This window comes from Syngnathus leptorhynchus, chromosome 18 (genome assembly GCF_054491065.1).
Source record: "Syngnathus leptorhynchus isolate UIUO chromosome 18, UIUO_Slep, whole genome shotgun sequence".
Classification (NCBI taxonomy): domain Eukaryota; kingdom Metazoa; phylum Chordata; class Actinopteri; order Syngnathiformes; family Syngnathidae; genus Syngnathus; species Syngnathus leptorhynchus.
The window spans coordinates 7,020,078-7,043,163 of record NC_141212.1 but is presented as its reverse complement, the minus strand read 5'-3'; the positions used below and the strand labels follow the sequence as shown (position 1 = coordinate 7,043,163).

At 41.6% G+C, this 23,086-nt stretch overlaps 1 protein-coding gene across 3 annotated transcripts in view; it reads left to right on the top strand.

Annotated features, from left to right (window-relative positions):
• The first annotated feature begins 2,179 nt into the window (after window positions 1-2,179).
• lama2 (laminin, alpha 2) overlaps window positions 2,180-23,086 on the top strand; it is a 74,578-nt gene continuing 53,671 nt past the window's right edge. For all 3 annotated transcript variants that reach the window (XM_085937230.1, XM_085937231.1, XM_085937229.1), the window contains exons 1-8: window positions 2,180-2,440; window positions 14,145-14,315; window positions 15,207-15,319; window positions 18,089-18,140; window positions 18,326-18,516; window positions 20,133-20,312; window positions 20,402-20,491; window positions 21,875-21,992. In XM_085937230.1, the coding sequence (XP_085793356.1) occupies window positions 2,371-2,440; window positions 14,145-14,315; window positions 15,207-15,319; window positions 18,089-18,140; window positions 18,326-18,516; window positions 20,133-20,312; window positions 20,402-20,491; window positions 21,875-21,992 (985 nt within the window). In that variant the 5' untranslated portion in view covers window positions 2,180-2,370. The remainder of the gene's footprint in view (window positions 2,441-14,144; window positions 14,316-15,206; window positions 15,320-18,088; window positions 18,141-18,325; window positions 18,517-20,132; window positions 20,313-20,401; window positions 20,492-21,874; window positions 21,993-23,086) is intronic.

The following is a 23,086-nucleotide window of genomic DNA, read 5'->3' as shown; positions in this document are numbered from 1 at the left end:
GCTCTACACCCTCGGCAGGATCCTCGAGGGTGCATGGGAGTTCGCCCAACAAGTCCACATGTATGCGCAGCCGAGGCATTGAGGGGGTCCAGTTTGGGGACCTCAGCATCGCGTCTCAGGAGGAGGAAGCAGTGCACAGTCGACACTGTTTACAGTGGAGATGGCGTGCTGCTGACCTCGACTGGGGACGTCGTGAGTCGGTGGGAGAATACTTTGAAGACCTCCTCAATTCCACCGACACGCCTTCCATTGTGGAAGCAGGGCCTGGAGACTCTGAGGCAGACTCTCCAATCTGGGTGGATGAGATCCGCCCGGAGTTCTTAAAGGCTCTGGATGTTGTGGGGCTGTCATGGCTGACACGCCTCTGGATTGGCAGAGTGGGGTGATGGTTCCCTTCTTTAAGAAGGAGGACTGGAGGGTGTGTTCCAATTACACGGGACTCACACTCTTCAGGCTCCTTGGTAAGGTCTATTCAGGGGTGCTGGAGAGGAGGGTCCGTCGGGTGGTCAAACCTCGGATTCAGGAGGAGCAGCAGTGTGGCTTTCGTCGTGGCCGTGGAACAGTGGACCAGCTCTACACCCTCGGCAGAATCCTCGAGGGTGCATGGGAGTTCGCCCAACAAGTCCACATGTATGCGCAGCCGAGGCATTGAGGGGGTCCAGTTTGGGGACCTCAGCATCGCGTCTCTGCTTTTTGCAGATGACGTGGGCCTGTTGGCTTCTTCAGGCCGTGATCTCCAGCTCTCACTGGAGCGGTTCGCAGCCGAGTGTGAAGCGGTGGGGATGAGGGTCAGCACCTCCAAATCCGAGTCCATTGTCCTCGGTCGGAAAAGGGTGGAATGCCCTCTCTGGATCAGGGATGAGATCCTCCCCCAAGTGGAGGAGTTAAAGTATTTTGGGGTCTTGTTCACGAGTGAGGGCAGGATGGAGCGCGAGATCGACAGGCGGATCGGTGCAGCGTTGGCAGTATTGTGACCGGTCCGTCGTGGTAAAAAGAGAGCTGAGCCAAAAGGCAACGTTCTCAAATTACCGGTCGATCCAGGGTAGGAACCCTCACCTATGGTCACGAGCTATGGGCCGTGACCGAAAGAACGAGATCCTGATACAAGCGGCCGAAATGAGTTTCCTCCGCAGGGTGTCTGGGCTCTCCCTTAGAGATAGGGTGAGAAGCTCGGTCATCGGGGAGAGACTCGGAGTAGAGCCGCTGTGCCTCCACGTTGAGACAAGCCAGATGAGGTGGCTCGAGCATCTCATCAGGATGCCTCCTGGACGCCTCCCTGGGGAGGTGTTCCGGGCATGTCCCCGTGGACGACCCAGGACACGCTGGAGAGACTATGTCTCTCGGCTGGCCTGGGAATGCCTTGGGATCCCGGGATGAGCTGGATGAAGTGGCTGGGGAGAGGGAAATCTGGGAGTCCCTCCTAAAGCTGCTGCCCCCGCGACGCAACCCCGGATAAGCGGAAGAAGATGGATGGATGGATGGATGGATGGATGGATGGATGGATGAGGAGAAAAGAAAAGAATGGTTGCCAGCCAATTTCAGGACACTGATAAAAAAAAACAATAGACGTACATCAGTTCAGCCTCGGTTTGCTTGCGTGTGTTTGTTTCCGAGTCTGAGGGTCACAGTTCCATCACCGCAGTCATTCAGCGGAAGAACACTTCAACATGAGTGCAGCAATTGAGCACGCCTAAAAATTCACAGCATAATAAGCTATTTGCATTACACGAGCACAAGGATGCAATCCAGTCCGTGCTTTATTTGATTAGAAGTACGGCCCAGCGTACACGCCGCCGTATTGTTCGCTCATATTTAAACACAATTGGAGCAGATGAAATGCGCCGCACGCCAAATGCCTTTTCAATGCTGCAAAGTGCTTGCCGCTGAAATAGAAGTCATTTGTGTTTTGTATTTGCATACTTGCCAGGAGAATATCCCTTTGTTGCTGGCATGATAAATTTATTTTTAAATTTTCATCATTGTTATTAATCAAGCACGGTCTGCAAAAACCTGATGTTTGATATAATGACTTACATAAAGATCGAACTGTCAGTATTCTAGTTCATGGTCTAAATGTTTATTGTCATGCAAATACAAATTGGAGAACCATTTTTTTTTTTTTTTTTTTACCACTTGAGTCAGCGTGTGTTGAGTGTTGCAGGGCAGCAGGAGGAGCCCTAAAACAGTTGTCAAGTTGGACCCAAACTTCTGGTTTCTTCATAGGACAACATCCCCACATGTTCCATTCAGACCTAGAGAAGAAGGAGGAGAGAGAGGAAGAAGAGAAGGAGGAGTGTAAAGTTTACTTCAACTCTTGCTCACAGTGGCGCACCACGCCGGCTCCTCCAAAAAACCTCACGCGGGACAAACATGACGCGGCTCGGGCTGCTGGTGCTCCACGCCGCTTTGCTATGGCAATGTGGCCACGCGCAGCAAAGAGGTGAGCGTCGACTTGTCTGTATATACGTTGCTATGCAAGAGCACTTTAATGATGACGTCACGTGAGACTTTCTCGAGGTTAATTTGGTTTAATGAGCTAATTAGTCAGTAGCAACCCTCTCAAGAAAAACAGGCATCTCGGCGCATCCAATTAAGATAACTTTTTTTTTCAATTTGAATGGAGAATCACATACAATTAGCCACTCAGCATGTTTCTCTTAATTCTATACACGCTACTTAAAACCAACAGAGCCAATCACTAGGAATTTAATAGAAATACACGGCCATTTTGTTTTTGCTTTGAAATATTCAACATGGTAAAGCTAATTAACAGATCAATCAAACAGGTATACATTGTTTATATATGACAATTATATAATAAACTGCACGTATTATATGTAAAAGTACGAACTGAGCTCACAATTTTATACTTCAGGATGGTTACATTGAAGGAGGTTTGAAATTTACTTTGATCATCCATGCTAGTGTAATTGAATGCGTGTTCCTTTTAATACTATTAGCAATGAAAATACCAATTAGAAGTTATCTTCAAAGCAATTACAGATGTGTTTATCAGATTATGTTAATGCAAATTCAACCAAGGTGTGCTGAACGATTTGTGAGCTCCCCAAGGCATCGCTGAGAGTGTGATGTGAATCCAGTGTTTCTCTCTCTCTTTTTTTACTCTCCAGGCCATTAGAGAAATCAATATTTTCATGAGATGGATCCATCTCAATGTTGTGTTGCTGAAACATGTTGATCGCAGTCTTGCTTTGTTAATGTAAAAGCTGCCCCGCTTAGTTGGATGGGTTTGATAGAAGAAGCCTCCACCGGGAAATCTGTCAAACCTTCTCAACTCGGAAAGCCAAACTTACTGCAAGTAATTGATGGTTTCCCAAAAATAAGTGAAGGGGGAAAAATGTGATTAGTGGAAGGACCCACTTAAGCATTTGAAATTCGAAGAAGCAGCTCGCATGCATTTTTGGATGTATCATTGTTTGTGTGTATATTTAATTTAGCATTTTCCTTTTGGGCCTGTGCCCACAAAAAAAAATAAATAAATGCACATGCTCTGCGGAACAAAATCTTTTCTTTTTTTTTGTGGGCGCATGCACACTCCCTGTGTAGCTGCTTTGTTGTCAGAGCCACACTGATAATGCTAAGGAGAAAATCAATAGTTAATTCTTCCAGGGACACAATAGCTGCTCTGCCCACCTCGGCTTTGCCTTCGTGAAAGGAAAGATAGAAGGCGGGCGTGAGTTGATGAATTAGTAAGTGTGTGTGTGTGCATGCGTGTGTGTGTGTGTTGACAGAGGCGCTTGCATCTTTTCTCTTTACCAACACAACATATCTACATGTACAAGTTAAGGCCAGACTTTTTAAACATAACAGCAAACCCGGCACCCGTATTTTATACATCATTCCAAAAATACATCCAAATATTGGCCTTGATGTGCTCATGAGCGTAAGGCTTTCGGTGCACTCATGGAAAAAAGAAGCATCTTGTTGTCTTGTTCCTCTTCACCTGTTTGAATGTGGAGTGTGTGGGTAGCTCAACCTATAGCACTCATCTTCCAAACACTTGAGGGCTATTTAAATACGAGCACTCTCTGATGACTCTTGTTTGCGAATCAGCGAGGTTTTTTAGTTTATTTGATTCATTTTCAGGCATCTCCAATTTCACCTGAGGTCACTCATTGAAAAAAAAAATGGATATGTGCTCCTAAAACTTTTGTGATTTTCTGGTTTGACCTTGTGGTTAGCAACACAGAAGGCCTGACACAGATGTACGCCCACTGACCCTTACAGGCCTGCAGCTGCAAAGAGTTTACCCCCCTCCCCCCCTTGCTTTATCTCTAGATGTTGTTTTCCCCTCTCTGATCTGTCCACATGCTTATATTTTGCCAAGAAGCTTCCTGGGGTAACACATGGTGTCAATAATGACCCCCCCCCCCTACATGCATCCCCTCCTCTGCTGCATCCTCTCTTGCCTACTACTTTCTCCAGCCGTTCCTCAGCCACCCTGGAATCATCCTCGTTGGTGTATCCTTTTACTTACATTTAACATTTGTACATGCTTTATGAAATCCAGATGGACTATAACTTTATATTTTAAAAAAAGAAAAAGGAAACATCAAACATGTTTCCTTGATGAATTCAGGTACCATTTTCACATTTCCACCCATCAAAAGCTTTCTGCACTTTTGTGTTGTACCATTTCATCATTTCACCCGTCTTTACTGCTCGCTCACCCCCTCCCCTTCCCATTCCCTCCACGACACTACTCATCTCTTTCTCCACCTCCTCAGCAGCCTCCCTTTCATCTTGGAGTTAGAGTGTGGCTCACAACCTCTGCAGCCATAGCCTAGATCTATGTTTGGCCTCACTTTATTTGTCTCCCCTGCTCTTTCACTCGTAGTTTATGGTGGGTGCTGCTGGTTGGTTCAACACAGCAGTTGGCTAAGCCATTCACTGATAGTCAAGTAAAAAATAACAAAAAATGACCAGATTCACTTCAGATAGACAATTGCTCTTTGACTTTTTTTCTCACCTCTGTCACTTTCAAAGGTGGCTATTTTATGTTTGAACTATGGATTCATAGCATCTGGTTTTAGTAGGCCGCTGGTTATGCTCAACACATGCTCACAGCATGGTTTTCGGTGTATTGGTATCATGGGAAGCAATTCCCAGCAGAAGGTTTGTTGTTGCATCTGTTGATTTGGTGTGTGTCATGCTGTGTTGATTTTTTATTTTTTTTTTGGTCCCGACCTTCAGCATTAAGTTTAACTCTAACCTCTCACACTCCTGATCTTTGACCTTTTTGAATTGCCTCATGTTATAATAACCTTACCCTGCTGTGTGGTCCTAGCTCTAAAGCCCCGTTCTCTTCCAGAGGTAAAAACGAAGTTTGACTTGATCGATCTGTTGTACAAGCGTGTTGCAACACTCAGGCAATGCAATGACTTGAGTTTGTATTTAAATGGCTTAGTAGTATGTTTCCAAAGGCATCATTTCATGAAATAGAAAATGAATTGACCTCTTAGAAAATCTGTCACTCGTGACCTCATCTGTCCATTACACTCACCCAGTCATTGGAATGCTCGCAGTAATAGAACTGAGGGTTGGTTTTAATTTTATTTCCATACATAATTTTTTTAATTGGTTACTTTAAATAATAAAAAAAAAAATCACTTAAGTTGTTTGAAAAGTGAATCACTGAATCAAAGACTCCTAATATCTGTATTTGCTGGCACATATGTATGCAGTGGACATCGACACTTTGCAACTACCCTTCAAGGTAGCATTGAATTCAAGCACACACACACGCACGCCCCCCCCCCCAACACACACACATACAAACGCACATACGCACACAGCAAAAGAGAAAGCAAACAGAAAAGCCATTATTTTCTTGCTGAATGTTTGTGTGATTCCGCTGATAAAGCATCAGATAGAATAAGAGTCTATCAGAATGGCCTGGCCTATAAGGCATTTATAAACTGGGTCCCTATGTGTGTGTTTGTGTGCACCCGCACAGCTAAAAGGAAATACTGCGAGAAGTGGAGCTAAGGTGGCAAAAAAAACAACGTTTCTGCATACATTTTTATTTTCTATTATTCCTGTGGCTTTTCTCACCGATGCTGTGTGTACACAGAGAGAGGGAGAGCTCTGTATTCAGAATTTCACATTTCCATTAGCTTTTTCTATTTCCATTTTTGTGGTCCAAGGTAAACCCACAGAGAGGCTAATGCAGAGCAAATGTTCGCGTTTGACAAAAAGATGAAAAATGGGAAATGTGTATGTGTGTGTGTGAGGGGGGGGGGGATTTTGCGGTGCAGGAACACTAATAGACTGGCTGCACCTGGGAATAAGGGTGTGTGAGTCTGCGATTGTGCAAGGTTATGAGTTACTAGCCCACAATGTCACTTTGCTGTTAAAGACACAATAAGTATATTTGGCTTGGTAGTAATGTGTTGTTTTATTAATTATTATCTGCACGACCTTAAGGAGAAAATGTTCAGAGTCAGCGGTGAACAATAACTTATGAGACTTGTATGGCTAAAAGGCTAGCGAGAGTACGCTAAGACAGGCTTTAATATCAATGAGTTATTTGGATGTTTCTCTTCTTGCTGACCTTGTTTGGACGTGCCGAGGATAGCCGACCTAAGCGTTCAGACGGTGGGTGGTCCGTCAGCACATTTATTCTCAGAGAAACCCACTGCTCGGTTAAAGCAAATCAAGACGCTCATTGTTTGTGGGGACGCCTTGAATAAAGGCCCTTTTTGTTGGCAGATTCTTGTTTGTATTAGCTGAGCTCATTCTGTTGAGAACTAAAGCCCCAAGAAACACATTCTAGCCAGTTCCGCAAGGGGGGATCTTGCATCTTACCTGCCAATGTTATATGCACAAACCAGCAGACATTAATGATCCAACAACAGATCTCCAAAAAGCTCTGACTTATGGATGCGTTAGTGAGCTTGCTGAGCAAATAACACCTGACCCTCTGGGAAATATCTTTGGGGGTATACTCTGATCTTCAAATTAAGTTCCACACACCCAGGTATTAAAACAGTGCTGCTGCGACCTTAATGTCTGCATTATCCCCTGTTCGATAACTTTTTGTCATTATGGTTGAGAAGTTTGTTAACCTCTGGCAAAATGACCCACTGAACATTTTCCCACAGTAGACTTTGGCCAAAGATGAATGCAGATTTGAATAGAAACACATATCAGGGTCTTGCGTAAGCTAATGAAAATAATGTCACGGGGAAAGTGCGCGGTAATCACGACTGAAGGCGGATCAAGAAAATATTGTGTTAGCTGGGCAGTTTATTTTGTAAAATGCAAACATTTCATCACTATTTCACAACAAATGTGTCTTTACAGTGTGTCATCATCGAATCTCCACAGCAATAAAACCATGTTGTATTCTGTGCTTTTCTGTACGACTATTTTTTTGTGCTGCTGGGCACATGTCCATGCGTAAAGTATTTCTCATATTGGAAATACCTTGAGGCTGAATGACTTCACAACACAAAGTGTTGTAATCAGGGATCCTGATTTCACTTGCTTGGGTGGTGCTCACCCCAAATAGTCTCTCCTGTTTATTTGCGTTCAACTTCTTCTTTCAGTCATTTTCTCAATTCCATCATCTAATGCAAATTATCCCATTTCACGATTGACCCATTTCTTCTATCTTGCACTTTTGATTGATTCACCTGTGTCTTTTTCTTTTGACCTTCTATCTGCTCTCCCCCTTTTTTTTCTCTTCCTCTCACTCCTGCCCATAGGGGCTCATTCATAACCTGTACCCATTACCCACCAAGCTATTAGGTTTTGCTAACAGTGATATCCATTGCGTGAAAATCAATGTCTATCCAGGGAGCAGTTTGTCCGTAGTGCCACTGTAATGAATGCTATGGGCTCCGCTACACGAGCGTGGAAACACACTTTTCTTTCACACACACACGCGCGAGTACACTCAGTCGGAACTGCCTTGTTCCCGTCTTGTCTTAACTTCATATGAATTTGTCAGTTGACAAAAAAAAAATTGCAAAGAAAACTCAACCACATTAAAAATGTAATAAATTCCATAGGGCCAAACACACATCTCTACTACGGTCAATGGCTTGAGTTCGCCTTCCCAGGGCAGTGTCTGCACGCTTCAGACCAGCTATTAGCAAAAGTCAAATTATCAGTGAGGCCCAAAATCAGTGAGTCAGCATCCTGCAGTTCAGCTCTGCCCTGATCAATAGTCATCTTTTAATACTGCGTGAGAGCCCAGAAATAAAAGCATTGAGCACAGACATCACTTGAACTGATTGTTTTAATAGTTTTCACTTTAAAGTCATTTGGGATAAGGAGGATATTATTTCTGTTATAGCCACAATTCTTGTTTGACCTCAGTTGACCTACTTTTGGGTTCTATAGTAATTCTGGTGGACCAGGTAGAACACATCTCCTGTTTCGTTAGCATTAGCATTCATCTGGGTTGTGATCATCTGAATCGCAAATGATCAAAATTTACATACTTTTGAGCAGACGCGGCCACAAGCGTGTGAACGTTTCACTGCAGCCGGATGTCCATACCCTGTTTTTGATTAACATCTGTCTTTTTATTCATTCTGGCTTGCAATGATTGTATCTCATGCTCACATCGTTGGCTGACATCTGTTAACAGGCTGTGAAGTGCTTCAGTTAGAGTGAATAGAGTGGGGAGTACAGTACAAAAATGTAAGACCCGGATTAGTAAAAAAAAAAAGAAAATGAGAAAGGACTCCAAAAAATAAAAGGGAGATGAGCGCTGAAAAGATTTAAATGAATGCTATTAAGGTTTGTTGCCTGTTTGTTCTGTTCAATCTCCTCTGTAATTCCTTCCTTTGCAAAACTCATGCACATCCATCTGGATTTCCAATTACCCAGAATCCCTTGTGTACCCCACTGGCCTCATCCAGAAAATGATGTTATTTCCTGGCCTGTCAAGACTAAATACTAAGTCCGTATGAGCATGTGCACACTCATCTACAAAAAAACAAAAAAACAAAACGGAAATGGAATACTAACATTGTTAAGCCACAAGTCATCCCGTACTTGCTGTCTTTTTTTCATGCATTGTAAATTTGTTGGGGTACCAATGTTCTCAGCTCACATTCCAGAAAACATTACTGTCAAAACATTTTAAATTCCAATGACTCTCCCAAAGTCTTTTGAGGTTGCTCTGTGTAAGACCTTGAGATCTTCAAAATTTTTGTCACATCATTAACGTATGCAAACCCCGTTGCCGTCTCTATTTTGTTGTGATCACAAAAGTATTATGAGCTTGGAGTACTCTCACAGTGCCTCAGTGACTACAAGGTCAGAATGTGTCTTCTACGACTGGATCACTAAGCGAGACTTTTCAGTCAAAGTTGGAGCAATCGTCAGTCTGGGTGGGTGGGAGGGGGCAAGGGGGTTTTTGACTGCTGAGCTAAAGAGAAATTCCAAAAATGATATTGTCATTCTCGCCTATGCCCATGTATGTGTTGGGTTATAGCAGTTGTAGCTATGAGAAGATTAGATTCTTCCACGGTGATAAATCTTGACTAGTCCAGAGATCAAGTTGCTCTCCTGTAAATCTGCTCAATGGCATGTTTTCATTACCAAGCCCAACATATTCCACATATCCCCCCCAGACAGTGTAAAAGTGTGTATTTGTTTGTCTGCGTGTGTGTGTGTGTATATGTTGTAGCCTTGGCTGATGATGGGGTGAGTGCAACACAAGGCTAACCCAGATGAGTTCCTACTTAAATCATACATGTGCATTTCAGAGGTGCTTGGGGATGATTTAACAATGTCCGCATCACTGCCTCATCAGGTATGAGTGTGTGTGTCTGTGTGTGTGTGTGTAGAGGGACTCCTCGTAACACGGCTTGATAGATTTACTACTAGCTGTCCTAAACAGGCTTAAATCACTCCAACCACTTATCCAGGAGTAATTGCGTACAAAGATTCTGGCTCGACTTTTTTCTTAAGATTTGAGTTGATATTTTTCATTAAGAGTCATTAAGAGTTCACACAATATCGTTTCAATGCTGAACAAATTTAGGTGTTTGATTGACTGCCTGTCCAAAATATATTTTTCCAGTTTTGATGTATGCGCCTGACAATGTTGTCTCTTCTTGTCTGCAGCGTGGATTTAATTGCTGAGAGAACCACAGGGCATCAATCCCCTCTTGAGCGAGGGAGGGGGAGTAGTGGGGGTGGGGGGTGGATTAACCGTCTATAACTCTGTGGTTTTCCTGTTTAGTCTGACTTTATGACTGTCTGGGAGAGGACATTATTTGCAAAGATCAACCCCACCACAAATATCCAAACACACTTCCATGACACTAAATTGTGAATGTGTGATTGTTTTTCTCTGTGTGGGAGAGGCTCAAGTTTAACATTTGAGAAAAAAATGGATGGAACCTCCGAGGCATTTAACGTCGGTGTATTAAGTAATATCATATCATTTGATACTTGAATAAATATAATGTTGTTACTGTGGCAATCAGATTTATAATAGTCACAAGGGCTTTGCTGTTGGAGATACGGTACCAATGTGAGTCTAATTGGAAAAAAGCAGAGAAGTGGGTGGGTGGGGGGGTATATTCTGACCTTTTCTGATCCGCCCACATGTGCTCTCTGTTTTTTATTTTGTTTGTTTAATGAATAATTCAAGACAGTATTTCTACAAAGGGTGACTGTTTGCTCGAGGTTTTCATTTTGGAGCTTCATTTCAGACTCGGACCACAGGCCGAGGCAGGAAGTCCGAGTGAGAGGAGGATGTTGACTTAGTTTTTTATTTCTCCTAAAACCCCCTGGAGGTGGAGCGAGAAGTGACCACCAGATGTAGAAGGAAAGACATTCTTATTGCATAGAAGTTAAAAAGCTATTTTTATTAACTGCAACGTTCAACCCCCCATTCCACTGTATCCCAGATTTGTATCCAAATCTTTCTTTTCTGCAATGTGATGTAATAAATAAACTCAGAGCAGCGAAGGGTCTTGTTGCTGTGAGATAACTGCTGCCTGCCACTGTGAAATATGACAACAATAGTTCAGCAAAATGAAGACACAAATGGTCACGTGATTGTCCGGCGGCGCAGTCGGCAGCCTTTTGCATATATTGCATTTTTATATTTGTTTTCCGTAATAGAATTCCACAAGCATAATTAAAAATAGTGAGTGGAATATTTTTTTTTTTTTAATGGAAGTCTTTATTTATTTTTTTCCAGAGCCTTAGATCATGAGTCTAATCTTATTGCACCCGTTATGTTACCACTGTATTTGTCCCTTATTAGACCTTGTGAATAAAACATGAAAATCTAGTTATGAAAAAAAATAAAAAAAATAAAAGCAGCTATGATGCAGAGTATTAATGAGTCCTGCTGTTTTCAGTTGGATGGAGGGATTTAATGAAGCGACTGGATGGTTTTGTACTACGAAAGCAGCTTGTGTGCCTCAGACAAAATCTGATTTCATGGTTTTTGTCGCGTTTTTGTCTCTTTGTGATAAGTTATGTACATCTGCTGGCTGGGGCCTAATTTCATTCCAATAATTAATGTATTTATGTTTGACATCCTTTTTTGTCCTATATTTCATAAATCCAATTTGAGGTTTTTGGTATGCGCAATTGTCAGGTTCTTTTGAAATGATATTTTGTGGTTAATATTTTTCATCACCTTTCAGCCAACAGTACAGTTCGATTACCAATGACTTGTAAGGATATAGAAACACAAATATATGTCATCACTGATTTCTTTTTCCTTTGTGAATCTATGTCAATATACATATTAAGCCCAAAGTGATTTGAAATTCTGACATATTAAAATTCTCATCCGGGACATTCCCTTGAGAATACACATAATTGCTGAGGTATGAAAGTTGTTGTTGCTTTTCAAATTCTTTCCATTTCAGCTCTCACTGAGAGAAGTTCCTCAATCTCATGTAAATTGACCTACAACACCCCCCCCACACACACCTTCAGATGTTTGCATTCATCTGGAACCTCTCCCATCTGGTTAAGATCTCGTCCAAATGATTTGGACATTTGCATTCTGGCATTGCTCCTCTGAATAATGTCGAGGGTTTGAAGTGTACACGAGAGATTTTCTTATGATATGCAGAGATCAGAGAGGTTAGGTTGTATGTTTGTGCAGATCTCTGTGTGGGTCATTAACATCAGCTGTTTGTCTTGTGCATGTAAAACAATTTCTATATTTTATCCATATTTTGGCCATTTTATGAACACTTACAGGAAAAGTATAACATGGAGTACTTTACCAAATAGATTTAAAACTTCAGTTCTTAAATAAAAAGTAATTCCGATATATTGTGGTCTTGAAGACCCATGTTATCAATCCGAGTATCTTGAGGTGATTGCAATGTCCTTTCCAAACAGGAAATTTGTTTTGTTCTGCTGCTGTTTTCCAGATAGCGTCTGGTTTGTTGGTTGCTTTAAGTGAAATTGAATATCTTCTCACTCTGAGTGTGTAAATATTATTGAAAAGAGAAAAATCGGCTTTACCATATAGCGGTTTGCGTGTACTATTTATCCCTTTCCTCTTTTATTTGCTCTCCTAGTTATGCCTGTCTGAACATTTATCACAACTGTTTGTTTACGTGGAGGGGTGACTAATGCCACAAAAAAACTAGATTATTTTTTTATTCTTTTAAATGGAGCGGCTAAGTGTGCCCGTCAGTTTTCCAAACTCTATTTCCTCGCTAACATTTTTCATTTTTGGTGTTTATATTTGGACGCAACTTTTTCTATGTAGATGCATTCACATCCTCCACATACGTGCGAATAGAGCGGATTATAGTAGTCTCATCCCTCATCTCTCCCCCAGCCTTGACCCTTTTAAACAACACTATCGTTCTCTGAGAATCCTTCCATCCATCTCGGCATCTTCATCAATCTTTCCATATCCCCCCTCCCCACCCAGCCCGGAACGCTCAAGTTCTGGAGGAGGGAGGTGCACAGAGAGATGATCCCGTCTTTCCCAACCTCCTTTTTATTCCATCATGCTTACATCTAGCCCCCAATACTCAACAATAACACATCCATCACACACACACACGCGCGCGCACACACACACACACACACACACACACACACACACACACGCAGTGGGGGGGGGGGGGGGGGCTCAAACACACAATATGAAGACTCATCTTCTCTCATGACAGAAGCAGCAAACATCGTTTCCCTGCACATTGTAATAAAGAAACCTTGGGGACGTTTTCTGCTTTAATGTGGATTGATCTCCATTACTACTGTCTTGTTTTAGTGACGATATTGATCAAGTTGCCTGGCTCACTATTCTCTAGTCCAGTGTTTCCCAACTTTTATTGAGCCAAGGCGCATATTTTACACCCCACAGACAAAGGTTGCTACACGGAGTAACACACGGGCAAGTTTCTTTGGTTTTTAGGGCAGCGAGACAAAAATGAGGACCCTGAAGGCAGAAGGATTTGAAATCCGAACCCTGCGTCCATTGTTTTGCTATCTTTTTATCACCCATGTAACCCACAACCAAATCGAGATGAGTCATCACCAACCCATTAAGTATTCAGAATTCACTAAAATTCCCTGAGGATGTTCTGGCTGGTCTACCAATTTTCCAGGCAATTAAAGTAATTGATGATAAAATGTCTTCTAAGAAAATCTGAATGGCCCAGTTGCAGTCAATTTGATGCCTCAACAAAGAAAGAACATTACTTTTGTAATTTTAGCATCTAGTCATCATCTATTTTGTTGTTAAATATTTTCCATTAACAGTAGCACTGAGTTTTTATTGGACATAATATCAAAGATGATGTGCGTAAGAACGTGCACATTTCGAAAAGATTATTTGGATGTCTCCAATGTTCTTCACAGTTCAACAGTATTTGACATCTGCTCCAACAGCTGCTCTCATCTGGACTCACACGCACCCCACTTCTGGTTCACACGTTTTTCTTTTTTTACATTTCTATGTATCTGTGTTTATCTTTTTGTGGTAGTGCACCTGTTGAAAAATGACTTGGCCCGCTCGGACCAGACTCGGATATTTGACATTTCATGCTTCTCATGTTCAGTATGTGTGTCTGTTATTTGCCAGACCGTCACATGTTGAGAATTGAAATTATACATTAAATATATAAATATTTGCTGTACATGTAATTGTCATTTTTTCATTCCAGGTTTATTCCCGGCTGTTTTGAACTTGGCGTCCATGGCGAATATTACAGCCAACGCTACATGTGGTCTATCTGGGCCGGAGATGTTCTGTAAACTAGTAGAACATGTACCAGGTCAGCCTATAAGAAACCCACAATGTCGAGTCTGCAATCAGAACAGCGCAAAACCATTTGGTAAGAGAGACTCTCCATCTAATCCAGTGCTTCTCAAATAGTGGGGTTAGGGCTAGGGGTTAGGGTGCAAAGGGGGCGCGTGTGACACCAGGAACATGCTTTTCTTTTGGCTGTACTAGATTAAAGGGTAATTAGATATAATTGTAGTAGGTGGGAGTGGCGGTATCACTGGAAGAGTGTGCGCAAGGAGTAGTCAGTCGCTCTACAGTGTAGAGCGCCTGGAACATACGCAAACACAGCGCAGAGCAGGCGATAAAAAGTGGAGTGGGACACCATGGAAAAATATTGAACAGGGTTGAAAAGAACAGCGGAGAGAGACGGAGATACGAGAATTGACCGGTGTGTTTACTGTGCCAATGTTGGCAGAGGACAGTACAAAGCCAAATAAATTAGGCCGGCACTTATGACGTCATTGCACCCCAATCACGCTGATAATATGCTTGAGGTTTTTCAGCAAAAACGGGCTGAATATTGCCAACAATCATCCCATTTTGTGAATGCTACTTCAGTCAATCAGCAAGCAGTGTAAGCATCATATAAAGCACCGTACCATATTGCTAAGGGCAAAAAAAAACCAAAAAAAAAACCACCATCTGTACAAAGCGGTACAGAAAATGGATGGATGGAAAAGTGATGCACTTTGAATCTGTTCTGTTACAGACGAAAAAACCCCCAATGTTATTAATAAAGTTATTCTTTATCGTAAGTAAATCTTTCTTTCTTTATTTTTCTTTAATGTTAATAACATGGGGGGGTGCAAAATGTTTTCTTCTCCCTAGCGGGGGCATCACAGAAAATAATTGAGAAGCACTGATCTAATCTATCGCTGTAGATGCGTCTTGTATTTTTTAAAACAAATTTCTGGAGGACTACTGCTATGTGTGTCAACAGAGCGCCACCCGATTGAATATGCTATCGATGGGACCAACCGTTGGTGGCAAAGTCCGTCCATCAAGAATGGAAGGGAGTACCACCATGTGACTATCACATTGGACTTGAAACAGGTACAAAAGAAGCAAAACTGCAATGTCAGCATGGATTCTATCATCTGTGGATGGAAATCAGGTATCAATTGTATCGCTGACAATACCCATTTAGCTCTTTGGAAGTTGGGGTTATTTCCAAAACAGCTGACACCAGTTTTAAAACCAGGTCATGTACAGTGACCCTCCATCACCTATTTTGTCCTAGTCAAGCATCTGTAGAGCGCCACAGATTGACAATTGATTATAACAGTTGAGTGCGGGCTTGGCAGTTGACGACAATCATCATCTTGCTCCATTTACAGTGCGGGTTCTTTAAAAGCTTTTTAACGCTAGAGACGTTCTTTCTCTTGGCGACCACCTTCTGAGTCAACATCAACGCCCAACACTCTTACTATTTTTAAAAGGCCACATTTTTCAAAGTCATATTTTAGATCATGCTCCTGGGTGCAAATATGTGCCGGATATTAATTTACATGGATGTTAGATAAAATAAGGATATGATGAAATTTGGACAAAATGGGGTTTCTGTCTATAATAACAGCTGCAACTCTGCTTTTCTAAGACTGCTTAAAGCAGGTCATTACTTTCCTTTATGGCCATTATAACATCATTATTAACATTTTGTGAAATTTTGAACCACTTCACAATTCAGGTAAATTGCAGTTATTATGGAAATTATTCCTGGACAGTATGATGAATGTGCTTTAATGATACGCTGGCCACACTGATTGGCGGAAGGCGGGAGCTGAAGCTTTCAGAGCGATCGGGATTGTGAACGCAGCTGTCAATCAAAGCACTTTTAATATCCACACAACACGCACCTTCGCTCTCTGTCTTGCTCTTCTACAATCTCTTCATTACTAAAGCAGATGTGGAAAAAACTAATAAAAACAGTTTCCGAACCCTATTTTAATCTTTCCACACAGTACTGGAACATTCGAAATGTCGTTATGCAGAAACGGCGCAATAAGACGACTCCATGGTGAATATCTGCTCCTTCCCTGCCTGCAACTTTGCCAAGGAATAAAATTGGCTGTGTGACACGATCAAGAAGCGGGCCAGAAACGTCTTTATTAGTCCAGTGAGATGTTAACACATTTCCAGTGACTTTAAATTTTGAGGCCCTGTCTTGTGGCAGATGCACCTGTCAGCTTGTCTCTTGTTTTTTATGTTAGCATCCCAGAAATGACTTTACTTGCATAACCGTTCTCAGTCTCATAATTAACTCTAACACCTTTTAACGATTAATTTCCAAGTCGGATTTTTAGTATCGTGGGTCTATCAGTGGTATGTAAACAACAGCTGTTCCTTGTCCAAAATTGTTTGTCCGAAGCTTAGAGACATAACATGAATTCCTTACAGTCCGTTTAATGGCAAGCTACCCTAAAACACTGGATGAAGGCCTTAAATGGTCAGCTGGAGGAATAAAACAAATCCTTGAAAGAGCTAGTCAAGTCAAGTTTATTTGTATAGCCCTAAATCACAAGCAGTCTCAAAGGGCTTCACATAGACAATCAATTGACAATTATTCTCAAAGCATCCCCTGATCTTGGGCTCCCAAAAGGGCAAGGAAAAACTTAAAAACCCCTACCAGGGGAAAAATGAGAAACCTTGAGAAGGGACCACAGATGGAAGGATCCCCCTTTCAGGATCACCAGGCTGCAATGGATGCAAAGAGGGCACATAAAATACATAATATGGAAATCAAAAAGTGGATGTTCAGGCCAAAGCAAAGAGCTCATTTGCCACCACTTTTAGCTTTTATATAAGGAGTGTGGTCAGGTTTTTTGAGTGCTTTGTGACAATGAAACTATTGCTGGATTGTCATCTGAATATGAGCAAATGTGTTGTTTTTGTTTTTGGAGCATTCAGATGTGTTTTTGTAAGAGTTTTTTTCAATGCAGTTATCTGTATTTAGGGAATACTTTGTACAAGGAGTTCGAGTATGCAATTTTTTTATGTCCATTCTTCCAAGAGAACATTTTTAAGGTCCCATGTCACTGATATTGGAGGAGAGAGCCAGACAATTTTTTTTGTTTTAGTTTGGCCCAAACATGTTTGATGAGGTGGAGGGTCAGGTCTTAAATTTTTAACTTGTCTTGATTTTGTAAATAAATATATCTTAATGTTTTTGGTAGATTAAAAATGGAATCGAAGAACCGATCCCTGTACAATTCAATCCGTCCACAGTAGCACTTTTAATGATAATTTATTTCTCATTTTAATATTTTGAGAAATACATCATTAACATGTTGACGCCATGTTAATTCATGGACTTAGAAATGAATCCTTGCCTGATCAAAGCTTACTTTGATATGAATACAGCACATGTGAAAGTCACTCTTTTGTACGGTGTATGAGTAACTGCTATCAGGTTACTCTAAAAATTTTTTGTTCTCACTTCCAGACACACACACACATGCGCACGCACACACACACACACACACACACAATGGCTGCTTGCACCACTGCAATGTGACACTGCTGCCCACATCAAAAGATGACTCTCATTGAATTGAGTTTAGACTGTTGTGTATTAACCTACGTACTTATGGTGTTGACAACATTGAATGAGCATTTTATGGCTACATTTTTCCAACACCAGTGCACCTTTGAGAAAATATTATTGCCTTAATTGAAAGCATTTATGTGGTGTAGAAATGTCACTAATGGTCATTCGGCTTCCCCCATTTTCTTAAGTGAGACATATCTGTAATCATCATCATCATCATCCATATGTAAACACAAGTATGCTTAAAACATCATCAATCTTCTTTATATTTTCAGGTTTTTCAGATAGCCTATGTGATCATTAAGGCTGCCAACTCACCCCGCCCGGGTAAGCGTTGCTTGCTTCATCATTATTTAAACAGTCAGCAGCACTATTTTGGACCACATACAGTCCACAAAATGCTTTATGGGAAGCACATTAAAAATCAGACTGGTTAATATTCAGCATATACCGTCATTGCCTTGGGAATACAATGAAGTTACATAATACCTTGAAAATATTTCCCTCTGCAGGTAACTGGATCTTGGAGCGTTCAATAGATGGCGAGACCTTTGAACCGTGGCAGTTCTTCGCCCTCACAGATACAGAGTGTCTAACCAGGTTCAACATGAATCCGAGGACGGGACCGCCGTCATACACCAGAGACGATGAAGTTATCTGCACATCTTTTTATTCTAAGATTCACCCTTTGGAGAACGGCGAGGTAATGTTATTTGGATGACATTGTGCAATAAAGTGATCATCTTAAGGGGAGGACATTTTGCCATCCAACTTAACTCACCAAGGTTACCGATGAAAGGCTTGTGGAGGTAAACGGGTGTCAAATTACATTATTAGTGCGACAAGGCTGCTGTGCTGCTTTCAAAGCAGATTTCATGAACTCTACTCATTAAGTCAGTTATTGTTCTGTTTTGCTGAACCATGTATGTATAGATTATTTTTGCAAAAACATTAGCATATTCACAAATAGATTACTAAATGAAATAATTGTTTTTGTTTTTCCGAGTAGGTCAGGCAGAGGACATTAAAAAAAACAACAGTGTGATAATTAAAACCGTTGTTATTTCAGACGTTAGATTTTTGTGTACATAAGTAAAATACTTCTGATGACAGTGGTTGCTAATTTATATGTATATAAAAACAATGTTTATAATTGTCTTGCTGCAATTATGTGCGATGCTATAAGTGGAATGATAACTGACACTAATGAACTGAAGGCTTCAGGATGCACACACACACACACACACACACACACACACACACACACACACACACACACACACACACACACACACACACACACACACGCACACACATTTGCAACACAGGCCTCTAATTGTATTTGCCCGTCTGGATACGTGTGCACATTTCCCCATGGGTGTGAGTGTTTATCCTGTACATGTGTGTTTGTGTGTGTGTCCTGTAAGAGAACATTGGAGGGGAGGGTGTGTGTGAGCAAGGAGATGTCAAGAGCCGCAAGTAACGGAGGAGTCTGAATGTGCCGAATGTGTGCATGCATGCTTGTGGTTGACAGCTCCCGAGCCGTCTGATCACAGTGCAACTATAATGAGTCACACACACACACACACACACACACACACACACACACACACACACACACACACACACACACACACACACACACACACACACACACACACACACACACACAGTGTCACTCATAACACGTTCACACCTACACAGCCATCTTCCAAGTGTACAGCTTGCACCCATCAAGTATAACCCCCCCACCAGCCCCACTCCCCTCATTGCCACACGCACACTTTTGGCACAATTGACGATTTTTTGGCAGTTGCCAAATGTTGTTTTCAGCCACATTAGTAAGATGGGCTGACAGAAGTGTGGCTTGTTGACAATGCTCTTAATGGACATGACTAAAAAATGTATATTCTGAATTTTCAATTATGTAAAGATTCAAGATTCAAGAATTTTGATTGGCCATCTTTGAGCATGCCAAACAAGGAATTTGACTTCGGTACATCTCAGCCTCTGTTCAACATTTAGGTGACTAACAACACTCAGGACATGTGCAAAAATTGACAAATATTCTCAAACATCACCTGAGCTTAAACTTCCAGGAGGGCAAGAAAAACTCAAAACTCCTACTAGAGAAAATGAGAAACCTTGAGAAAAGACCACAGATGGGAGGATCCCTCTTCTCGGACGACCAGACTGCAATGGATGCAGAGAGGACACATAGTACACATAATACAGACAATTCAAAATAAAGTGTCGAGAGCAGGATGTTATTGCACAATGCTAACCCATAAATAAATAAACTATCTTTGCCTTGCATAGATCCACACTTCTTTAATCAATGGCCGTCCCAGCGCAGATGACCCGTCCTCGACCCTGCTTAACTTCACCTCAGCCCGCTATATCAGACTGGTGCTTCAGCGGATCAGAACGCTCAACGCGGACCTCATGACGCTGACACTGCGCGACCCCAAAGATATCGACCCTATTGTAACAAGACGGGTGAGAGACTGAAGACAGATCATGCTTAGTTTGTTATATCAATTGAATGTCCTCACATTTGTGAATGTTCTAACGTTGTTCTTCCTCAGTACTACTATTCCATTAAGGATATTTCAGTCGGCGGGATGTGCATCTGTTACGGTCACGCCAAGGCCTGTCCGCTCAACAGCATTACCAAGGTAAACCTCTCCTTCACATGTGAAGAAAAAAAAAGATGTCAAACTTTTTTTTTCCCACAGGGGACTCAGGTGTTGTCTGGCACGTCATTTCAAAGAGTCGAGTGTTTGAAAGTAGACACCTGATCTTTCGCGAGTTGTGGCCTCTTGCCCTGCGTGTGTCTCCTCAGGCTGAAACGAGTCTTAGCCTCATGGACAGTTATGTTACACTCTCTCGCTCGCAAGATGATGATGTCATTGAATTCATCTGATGTCTATTGCTTATGCAGTTCCAGTTTATTTAAGAATTTTTCACCACAGCTTCATCATAGAAAAATATATCCCTAAGGGGAGGGGGGATCAATGCATATATTCAAATTATTATGCATTGGGCCATAATTAATTATGATTCATTTATACATAAAATGTACTGATTTAATTCCCATCACAGAATGCATAACTAGCATTATAGTTAATTATTGGGGAATATTTCAATACTTTTAAAATGATTTAATCATCACTAAAGACAGTTATATTTTAATAGCCTATATTTTATGTTTTATCATGCCGTAGTTTTTTTTTGCGTTAGACTTAGTCCCACGTCTCCCGCTAACAACAGCTCCATGAACTGCTGGCCTGTATTCATTATTCATTATAATCGAGCAATTATTTTCTATTCCTATTTTCTTTTCCAATACAGCTTGAATGATTTTTTGGCGATATATTTAATTCTTCTACACGGTCACCCATCCTTGCAGTTAAGCCCCGGGCAGATGTTGAGAGGGCAGATACGATTGAGACCTGCGAGCTGATTTGTCACTGATTGTCCGCGGAACATCTGTTAGGAAGCGCGCTCGGCATAAAAAGAATGCCAGAAGCCACAGCGTTTTGCCTCAGATAAAAGTGAGGGGGATGCCCACTCATGCCAAAATAACCAAACTTGGCCCATGTTGTGCTATTGTACTCGTTTCAATCTGGCAGCCTCTCCTCATCAACCAATTTACACCAAGTACTAAATTGAATTAGTAAGCCTCCAGATTGGCAGATGTCGTCCATTCGAGTATCGTCCCCCAACTGTGTTATGATTTCTTTCCTCTCAGGAAGGTGCTAGTGAACCCATTTGTTACCAGCTGATAATGTGGAAAGGGAAACAAGACCTTTTTATTGCTCTCCCTTGTGAATACATTATTATTTGATAGGCCACTTACAGATTCCTGTAATTACATTTTGCAGCTGTCTATTTGAACATTTAGTTGATTGTTGTTGAGCCACATGAAGCCGCATTTTTATTTGCTGTTTACCTCTGGATGAAGATACCTGATGCTGAGATCTTCACAACTAAATATCACATATTCAATCAACATAAAATCTTTTTTGCTATATATTAATATTTGATTTCTTATGCAGAAATTTAGCTGTGAATGTGAACACAACACATGCGGCGAGAGCTGCGATCGTTGTTGCCCTGGTTACCACCAACAAGCCTGGATGGCTGGCACCTTCGTCACTCGACATGTTTGCGAGAGTAAGTTGAAATAAAAAAAAAACAAAAAAACTTTTTTTTAAGGGTATCTCTAGCATGCATTTTTTACACATTTGGTCAGTTGATCATGGCAGGCAACATTTTTTTTTAATTTATCATACATTTTTCCACGAACCTCATCATAATTCCAGCAGCAATTATGTATCTAACTACCGCCATGGAAATGATTCTCGATTCAACGTGAATATTAGTGACCTCATTTAACAAAAAAGAATGAAACCAATTAAATATATAAATATGACTTTTCACCCGTACTCCCAACTCCTTCTGACAGCACCACTGATCAGTTAAACACTGACTGATCACAATATGAAAGGAAACAACATGGCATGAATCAAGTGCATTGTGTCACCACCTTTCCAACCCTTTTTAGAAGTGATCAAAAGCTGAGGGGTGGGGGGGCAAGCCGTTGAATGGCAGCCCACGAGGATGCCGCCGTACAAGAGATGCTATTGCCAGATGTAATACTCCGCGAAGCCTGGCGGCATCTTAACACCGCATCGGTGCCAAACGCGAGATCAAACTCAGAGCGTGGCCCTTCATCGATCTAGAGATCAAACTGGCTGTTCTCTTCCCCTTTGCTACTATTCTATCAGTGCCTTATTGAATATGCGGAAACAGTGGGAGGAGGGTGCGAGCCTGCTAATCATTTCTGATGTCTGCATTCATGTAGAAGCCAACTACACACAGAGGTTTTCCTCACTCTACCTTTTATGCAAGAACCACACGTTGTTCATTTTACGCTTGCAAGCGGAGAAAGCCATGATCACCCTGTATGATACAGAGGTGCTTGAAAACAGTCTGACTTTCGCCTCTTGCAAGAGACTATTTAGAGAAAGCAGGGTGAGAGTGAACAGGTTTCTCGGGTCACCTCTGCAAACTGGTTAATCAGTGCAGAGGGTCATGGCTCTTTGTTTTACAAGGTTGTGGAAAACTGATACCAGTGGAGCATTTTTAGATAACTAAGCAAGAATGTTTCCACATTATTTGGAAAGGTTCAACAACTACAGGGAATGTGGAAAGTTTCAATGAGTCGAGGGAAGGTGGAAGGTTTTAACAAATGATTCTAGTCAACG